This window comes from Otolemur garnettii, unplaced genomic scaffold, assembly GCF_000181295.1.
Source record: "Otolemur garnettii isolate 467f Iridium unplaced genomic scaffold, OtoGar3 scaffold00140, whole genome shotgun sequence".
Classification (NCBI taxonomy): Eukaryota; Metazoa; Chordata; class Mammalia; order Primates; family Galagidae; genus Otolemur; species Otolemur garnettii.
In genome coordinates this window covers 1,801,033-1,810,296 of record NW_003852535.1, presented here as the reverse complement: position 1 = coordinate 1,810,296, position 9,264 = coordinate 1,801,033, and the positions used below count along the sequence as shown (strand labels likewise).

Genomic DNA, 9,264 nt, shown 5'->3' with positions numbered 1-9,264 from the left:
GGTTTGTCATGTATATTGAGGACCTGTACAGAAGTCTTACATAGCCTTAGGCTTGTTAGTGAGTTACAAAGGATGTCTCTAAGAAAGGAAGGGGATGTGATAAGTCATGTCTAATCTCCTTTCTCATGGGTAGCAACTCAGTTTAGGGATCCCCTTGGCCAAGAGGGGGTCCAGTCAATCAGCAGCTATAGGAGACCCGTAAGATTTTATTTTTGTGAGACAGAGTCTCACTCTGTTGCCCCAAGCAAGAGTGCCCTGGTGTCAGAGCTCACAGCAACCTCAAGCTCTTGGGCTTAAGCAATTCTCTTGCCTCAGCCTCCCAAGTAGCTGGGACTATAGGCACCCATCACAATGGCCAGCTATTGGCTCGGCGCCTGTGGTTCAAGTGGCTAAGGCGCCAGCCACATACACCTAAGGTGGCAGGTTCGAATCCAGCCCGGGCCCGCCAAACAACAATGATGGCTACAACCAAAAAATAGCCGGACATTGTGGTGGGCGCCTATGGTCCCAGCTACTTGGAAGACTGAGGCAGGAGACTCGCTTGAGCCCAGGAATTGGAGGTTGCTGTGAGCTGTGATGCCACAGTACTCTACCTAGGGGAACAGCTTGAGTCTCTGTCTCAAAAAAAAAAACAAAACATTGCCCAGCTATTTTCTTGTTGTAGTTGTCATTGTTGTTTAGCTGGCCTGGGCTGGGCTCAAACCCGCCAGCCTTGGTGCATGTGGCTGGCACTATAGCCACTGTGCTATGGGCGCCAAGCCCCCCCCCCTTTTTTTTGAGACAGAGTCTAACTATGTCACCCTTGGTAAATTGCCATGGTGTCACAGCTCACAGCAACCTCCAACTCTTGGGCTTAAGCAATTTTTTTGCCTCAACCTCCCAGTAGCTGGGACTACAGGCGCCCGCCACAAATTGTGTTTTTCTTTCAAGTGGGCATGTAGTTGTTTTTCTATTGGTTTCATATAGTATTTAGAACATTGGATACTTGTTTTTGCATTCTTACTTCAACTCTATCCAGGTTAATGTAAAAGATATAAAGTCACCATCTTTTTTCTTTTTTTTTTTTGAGACAGAGCCTCAAGCTATCCCCCTGGGTAGAGTGCCATGGCATCACAGCTCACAGCAACCTCCAACTCCTGGGCTCAAGCAAGTCTTCTGCCTCAGCCTCCCAAGTAGCTGGGACTACAGGCACCTGCCACAACGCCTGGCCATTTTTTTGGTTGCAGCCATCATTGTTGTTTGGCGGCCCCGGGCTGGGGATTCGAACCCGCCACCTTAGGTGTATGTGGCTGGTGCCTTAGCCGCTTGAGCCACAGGCGCCGAGCCGTCACCATCTTTTTTTAATGGCTGAATGGTATTCCATGGTATACGTATACCACACTTTATTAATCCATTCATGTGTTGATGGGCACTTGGGTGAATTCCACATCTTAGCAATTGTGAATTGAGCTGCCATAAGCATTCTAGTGCAGATGTCCTCACTGTAAAATGATTTTTTTCTTCTGGATAGATACCTACTAATGGGATTACAGGATCAAATGGAAGGTCTACTTTTAGCTCTTTGAGGGTTCTCCATACTTCTTTCCAAAGAAGCTTTATTAGTTTGCAATCCAACTATTTTACCACAGTTTAAATAAGGTACATTACATTGTGATCTATGCAATGATAGAAAAATACTCAAAAGAAAACTAAAAACTAGGCTCAGTGCCCGTAGCTCAGTGAGTAGGGCGTTGGCCATATACGCCCAGGATGGTGGGTGCAAGCCCTGTTAAACAACGACAACTGCAACCAAAAAATAGCCGGGCATTGTGGTGGGTGCCTGTAATCCCAGCTACTCAAAAGAATCACTTATGCCCAAGAGTTTGAGGTTGCTATGAGCTGTGATGCCATGGCACTCTACCGAAGGCAACATAGTGAGTGAGATGTCTCAAAAAAAGAAGAAAACTAAAAACTAAAAAATCCATCCATTTTAGTTGTATAATTAAATGATGTTTAGTATGTTCATAGAAGAAATTTCTCTTTTCAGATGCTTCCAGATCCTGCTGTACTCCTCAGGGCTGCCCCTGAGCTACCAGGTGACGTTCCTTTGGCCTTGTACTCTTTCTGGGAACTCCTCCCTCCAGCTCCACCTAGCTTTGAAGAATAGACCTCCCTTTCTTCTGGAAAGCACTTCCCTCAGGTCAAATCTAAATCTTCCACCAAGAACCAAGTCTAAAGTCACAGCCCCCAGGCTACCTTCTGTGATTCCCTTTCACACCTATTGAGATTGACAGAGGGAAATTCCCAGAGGGTGGGTAGTCCCCTGGGAAAGGGCGAGACAGCTTCCTTCAGATTAGAGGCCTAACACAGACTGTTTGCCTGGACTTCCCACCTAATCTAAGGTGTGGAGGCTCCCCTGGAGCCTTCCCTCCCTTATAGAGCTTGGCCCTCCCTTTTTGGTCTCTATGAGGAGGAATCTTTCCCCAGACCTCTTGGCTTGACCAGGATGCATTTGCCTAGTAGAAGTGCCCTAATGCAGTGTCCAGGGCCAGTGTATTTTTTAGGACTGCTGGGCCTAAAGTGCATATTGGAACTTTATCCCTGCTATATCTTATAGGGTCCACATCACCACCTTTGTCTAAAAAGAATACTGTCCTAGGGCAGTGCCTGTGGCTCAAAACCCCATATGCCGGAGGTGGCAGGTTCAAACCTATCCGCCTCCTGCCAAAAACTGCAAAAAAAGAATAGTGTCCCTTTGGGCAGCGCCTTTGGCTCAATGGGTAGGGTACCAGCGCCATATATCTAGGGTGGTAGGTTCGAACCCAGCCCCAGCCAGCTAAAACAGCAGTGGCAACTACAACAAAAAATTGCCAAGCGTTGTGGTGGACGCCTATAATCCTACCTACTCAGGAGCCTGAGGCAAAAAGAATTGCTTAAGCCCAAGAGTTGAAGGTTGCTGTGAGCTGTGACCTTACAGCACTCTACAGAGGGCGACAAAATGAGACTCTGTCTCAAAAAAAAAAAAAAAAAAAAAAGAATATTGTTCCCTCTACCTTGTCATATTTCTTTATTTACTCCTTCAACTCTTACTTGGAGGCTTAAGCTAAGTTGCAGAATGACCATTTTTGAAGTTGGTTTTCTACAGTGCTTGTGGTGAATTCTTTGGGGAAAATGGTAGTGCCTCCATCCCCAGTGCTATCGATTTTCTGCTGTGGCTCAGGCATAAACACCAACTCCTAAGAGACAGATGTGCCTGCCAGCCATGAAAGTTATGAGAAACAGATGTGCTTACAATCTGTTCCTGGAGTCCACCTCAGTGGAGAAACGTAGACTCAGGAAGCAGCCCTCTTGGAGGGGCACTGAGGGCTTAGATATAGGGAATGACCCGGTCAGTGTCTCCAGCCTTTGCACTTGCACTTGGTACATCCCATTCTCACAGCAGTGAAGGGGTCACCCCTTTCTCGATTGGACACAAGGACAACATTCCTGGATTCCAGGAGAATGCATCCTTTTATTCCCACTGCCTTTGGAAGGAAAAGTCATGCTTTTTCTTTTCTTTTTTTTCTGAGACAGAGTCTCACTATGTCACTCTGGGTAGAGTGCTGTAGTGTCACAGCTCACAGCAACCTCCAACTCTTGGGCTTAAGTGATTCTCTTGCCTCAGCCTCCCAAGTAGCTGGGACTACAGGCGCCCACCACAATGCCTGGTTATTTTTTGGTTGTAGTTGTCATTGTTGTTTGGCAGATCCAGGCTGGATAAGAACCCTGCAGCTCCAGTGTATGTGGCTGGCCCCCTAGCCACTGAGCCACAGGTGCCGAGCAGAAGTGTTGCTTTTTCATTCACTTGCTCCACAGTATGTCCATTGCCTCAGTTTCATCTCCCATAAAAATGGAGGCATTATAGTGCTTCCCTCATGAGCCTATGGTGAAGAGCAGAGCAGATGAGATAATGCATGTGGAGTAATAAGCCCAGGGTCTAGGACATCACACAGGCTTAATTTGTGGTATCTATTATTTTTATTATTATTAATTTAATCAAAACTGATGAGCACAGCACTATCCTTGGCCTATCTTGAAGGACAGACAGATCTCTTGGTTCATTCCACAAGCAATTTCTGAATGGCCATCTCATGAGCCTGCCTCAGTGAATGGGGCCTTCCCAGTGATTCCTGAATTCTCTTGGAGGTTGTTGCTCAGTGTCTTCCAGGTAATGAGCTGTCCCTGCCTACTACCCTGACTCCAGGTAACTGGGAACAAAACTGAGTCTTGGGAGAGGATCAGTGACTTCCCTGAGGCAGGGACTAGAATCCAGGTCCCTGTTCCCTAGGCTAGGGTGGTTGTTCTTGCTATGGGCTTACTTTTGGCATTAGATTAGCAAGAGTCCAACTCCATAGTGAGGCTGACACAGAACCATAATTACCAATGGAAATCCGTGAACTCACACATTATGTAAGAGGTTTTGTATGGCCAATCCTGTAAAGCAGGCCTCAGGAAACGTTGGGTTTTTTTGTTTTTTGCAGTTTTTTTTTTGGCCGGGGCTAGGTTTGAACCTGCCACCTCCGGCATATGGGGCCGGCGCCCCACTCCTTTGAGCCACAGGCACCACTCAGGGAAACGTTTTTTTAAACAGTCCAGAAAATAAATATTTTAGGCTTCAGGCCTCTGTCTCAAGTACTCCACTTGGCCATTGTAGGAAGAAAACAGCCCTAGATGGTACTTAAGCCAATAAGCATGGTTGTGATCTACTAAAACTTTTATTTCTAAACACTGAAATGTGAACTTCATACAACTTTCACAGGTTTGATATTTTTTATCAACCATTAAAAAATGTAAAAGCCGGCAGCGCCCGTTGCTCAGGGCACCGGCCACATACACCCAGGCTGGCAGGTTCAAACCCGGCCCGGGGCCAGCTAAAACAACCATGACGACTGCAACTAAAAAATAGCCAGTGTTGTGGTGGGCACCTGTTGTACTCCCAGCTACTCGAGAGGCCAAGGCAAGAGAATACCTTGAGCCCAGGAGTTGGAGGTTGCTGTGAGCTATGATGCCACAGCACTCTAGCCAGGGTGACAGTTTGAGGCTCTGTTTCAAAAAAAAAAAAGTAAAAACCTATTTTTAGTTCACAAGCTGTACAAAAACAATGGACCTCTGCTCAGCTCAGCTCAGCTTAAGGGAGTAGAATCCATTCTTTGATTTTAGGATTAGAGACTGGAAAAAGATAGGAAAAACTATTATTACTCCAAAGGGAGCCTGAGGCCTTACCAACAGCAGAGAGAAGGAAGGGTCAATTAATCTAGGCTGGGCACTTCTAGGTGAGGCGTGGAAAAAAACCCTTCCTGGTGAGGGACTTAGAAATTTTTTTTTTTTTTTGCGACAGAGCCTCAAGCTGTCCCCCTGGGTAGAGTGCCGTGGCATCACAGCTCACAGCAACCTCCAACTCCTGGGCTCAAGCGAGTCTCCTGCCTCTGCCTCCCAAGTAGCTGGGACCACAGGCGCCCGCCACAACGCCCGGCTATTTTTTGGTTGCAGCCATCATTGTTGTTTTTGGCGGGTCCGGGCTGGGGATTCGAACCCGCCACCTTAGGTGTACGTGGCTGGCGCCCTAGCCGGTTGAGCCACAGGCGCCGAGCCAGACTTAGAAAATTTTATAAACCAGTTTTCTTTCTTTCTTTCTTTCTTTTTTGAGACAGAGTCTCTCTATGTTGCCTCAAGTAGAGTGCTGTTGCGTCACAGCTCACAGCAACCTCAGACTCTTGGGCTTTAGCGATTCTCTTGCCTCAGCCTGCCGAATAGCTGGGACTACAGGCGCCCGCCACAATGCCCGGCTATTTTTTGGTTGTAGTTGTCATTGTTGTTTGGCGGCCCGGGCTAGATTCGAACTCGCTAGCTCTAGGTGTACGTGGTTAGTGCCCTACCCGCTTGAGCTACAGGCGCCAAGCCTATAAACCAGTTTTCTTACCTGTAAGGGACAATGATCCCTACCTCCAAGAATTGTTAAAAGGGTCGAGGGAGACAAAGGATGGTAAACTGTTTTGTAAAATGCAAAAATTTATTCCCCGAAATGTTCCACAGATGCTTACACTGACTTTATTACTGAGAAGCCTACGTACAAAGTTTGACCGGACACTACCCCTTTAAATCCTCCCCAAGCTCTTAAAGTAGAAGGACGAGTCGGCGCATGCGCATTCCTTCCTGGGACTGGCTCTCCAGCAACAGCCTTCCCAGAACCTGTAGAAGGGAGGTTGACGGTCCTCCCACACGGAAGTTGTACGCAAGCGTAAATCATGATTGAGAGCATTATATCGTGCGGAGAGTACAGTCCCTTTTTCACGCCCAAAGGCTCCGCCCCCTACAGCCAATCAGTAGGTCTCGCCCTTTGCAATGACCAATAGTAATGAGCGTGGGGGGCGTGGCTGGGTGCCCAGGGGCGCGGCCTGGAGCTGAGAGAAGCGGCGGGGCAAGCCCGGGGCTCTAGTGAACAGCGCAGCCGGAGGGGATCGCCGGCTGGCGGCGAGCGGAGACAGCCCAGGCCCGGAGGTCTCCGAAATGTCACGATGGCTGTGGCCATGGTCAAACTGTGTGAAAGAGCGGGTTTGCCGCTACTTGCTACACCATTATTTGGGCCACTTTTTCCAAGAGCACCTCAGCCTGGACCAGCTCAGTCTGGATCTGTACAAGGGCAGTGTTGCCCTGCGGGATATCCACCTGGAGATCTGGGTAAGGAGTCAAGCCCAAGCCCAGGAAAGTGCAGAGGGTGGGAGCGCAGCGACCTAAGGCACATGGCGAAAGGGTCAGGTTGGCAGACCTGCCACCAGGTGTAGCGAGGCCGGGGAGTCCAGCCCTCTCCAAGTGTCCGACGCATCCCAGCGGGTCGCTTCAGTGCCTTGCCAGAGCCAAAGCAGGGCGGGAAAGGGTACCTGTCTCCACTTTACTGGGGAACTGAGGTTGGGGAGGAGGGTGTCACTTGTCTGGAGAATAATATCAGCATATGCACTTAAGTTTGGGGGCTGAGTTTAAGGAGGGTGGTACTGAGGAGCCAAGGAGTGAGTGGAGAGGAACATAGGAACTGCGGGCCCAGTGGAACCCGGCCAGGGCAGTGACAAGAGTTGGGGCTGAGGCCGCTGGTTAGGGAAGACTGGTAGGGGTCCAGAGCCCTGGAGAGGACACCTGTGGAAAATGTGCTCTAACCTCTTGACCCAGGGAGTGGGCAGGGTGGTGGGTGGGGTTGTCTCCGGATGTGGATGTCAACAACAGCGTCAGCACCAGTGTTGATCAACACCTCGTGTGACCGCTTCTGCTGTGTACTTCCTGCTTTGGGGAGAGTGGGACAGGCAAAGCCAGTGGCTAGGATAGGATTTGGGGGTCAGCATCCCTACCTGAAGAGGAGCTTGGCCTCAGACAGGGAGAAGGCCAAGGGAGATGCTGAGGAAGCCAAGAGTAGTAAGTTCTGGGCCAGGCTTGAGGCTGGGGATGGTAAGGGGCCCTGACTCACAGCTCAGCTGACCTGAGGAGTTTCAAGGAAGCCACCAATTAAAGGGATGAGCCCAGGGCTTGTACTAGGTCAACCCTCTAAATCCAGAATAGCAGGGGTGGGCATAGGGCTTCTCAGTTTTCTGGCAGGGCTCAGGGCTCTGCAGGCTTAAGGGCAGGCCAGGCCCTGATGAGCACATGTGGCATAGGGGAATATAACCTTGAGCTCTAAATTGGGGTACCTCCCCATAGCCTGTTATCTGAATTCTAGTTTAAGAAGCTCTCTCTAACCTCTGACCTCAACCTCCTGATAGGTAGCCTAGACCTCTAGGCTGCCCCTATTTTCAGCTCCAGAAAACACTCTTAACTCTTCTGCCCTGTTCTCCTGTGTATTTGGTCTTGAGTTGGCTTCTAGCTAGGGTGCTTTCTGCCTCCAGGGGAGAATTGGGCCCAGGTGGAATAAAGGTGCTTTCTTGATAATCATCCCTCTTCCCAGCTGCTTGGTCTGCAGCCCCCACATCAAAGATCCCAAAAGAAGCTGAGTGTGCTTGGGGACTCTGAAGAGAAAGGCCTGGGTCCCAGGCCCTATGGTATACTGGGTGACTAGAATAGTCCTCTCTCTCTAGGCCTCAGTTTCCCTGTCTGTTTCTAGGTGAGGAATTTGGCCTGGATCCCTATGACCCCTCCAGCTCTGCCATGTGCTTGTTTATTCCTGGAGCCAACAAGTATTCACTGATGGCTTCTCCAGGAGGCACCACACAGAGTGTATGGGGTCACAGGGAGGCGGCAGATGGATTACTGCCTTAAAGGAGATCCTAGGCTTTCAGAGATGTGACTGTAGTATAGACTTTTTAGCCAGGGCCTTGGAGAGGGTACAGCTTCACCATGTGTTTGGAGTTTGGGGATCCCATCTGGCCTCTGGTTAGACTCTGTGAACACTTTCTCCTTGAACTCTGGGTTCAGCTATGGTGAACATGGGTGCTGCTGTGCACCACACACCTACCGTCCTTCCTCCTCTTCAAACCTTCAGCTCTCTCTTCTGATGGCCCAGGCTGGATTAGGCATCTCCCCCTATCCACGCTTGTTCATCTGGTGGGCACTGAGCCCATGGCTGGAGCCTAACTAGACTAGAAAATAATATTTGCTTAGCCATATAGCCTTGGTGTCAGAATGTAGAAGGTGCTCAGTAAATATTGTTTGAATTGAATGGAGAGGGAGGGCAACATTTGAAAGAATGGGTGCCTTTGGGTGATGAGGTGATGGAGTAGACAAGGAGTAGGGAGCAAAATGAGCAAAAGAGGGATGAGATGAGGCACACTCCTTCTTACCCTGGGGCCTGGGACCTACCTTGGGGCGTCATTCTGTTTCAACTTCACCATCAGCTCCATGTACCCTGAGGAGCTGCCAGTCTGCAAGCGTGGCTCTGAAGGTTTTTCTTGGAGGTGAGAGGATGAAGAAGGGGGGAGTTGAGAAGATGGAGTCAGGAATAGTCAGAAGGGGTGGCTCATGCCTGTAAGCCTAGTACTGTGGGAGGCTGAGGTGGGTGAATCACTTCACTTGAGCTCAGGAGTTCTAGACCAGCCCCAGCAAGAATGAGACCCCATCTCTTTTTTGTTGTTGTTGCAATTTGGCTGGGGCCAGGTTTGAACCAGCCACCCTTGGTATATGGGGCCAGCACCCTACCCATAGACGTGAGCGAGATCCCATCACCCTACCCATGAGCCATAGGCGCTGCCTGAGACCACATCTCTTAAAAAAAGTAAAAAAATTGGGTGGTGCCTGTGGCCCAGAGAGTAGGGCTCAGGCCCCATATAC

At 49.5% G+C, this 9,264-nt stretch overlaps 1 protein-coding gene across 3 annotated transcripts in view; it reads left to right on the top strand.

The window, feature by feature from the left end:
• The first annotated feature begins 6,413 nt into the window (after positions 1–6,413).
• The window catches only part of ATG2A (autophagy related 2A), a 22,654-nt gene continuing 19,803 nt past the window's right edge, over positions 6,414–9,264 (top strand). For all 3 annotated transcript variants that reach the window (XM_003798626.2, XM_023518496.1, XM_023518495.1), the window contains exon 1: positions 6,414–6,696. In XM_003798626.2, coding sequence (XP_003798674.1) covers positions 6,526–6,696 — 171 coding nt within the window. In that variant the 5' untranslated portion in view covers positions 6,414–6,525. The remainder of the gene's footprint in view (positions 6,697–9,264) is intronic.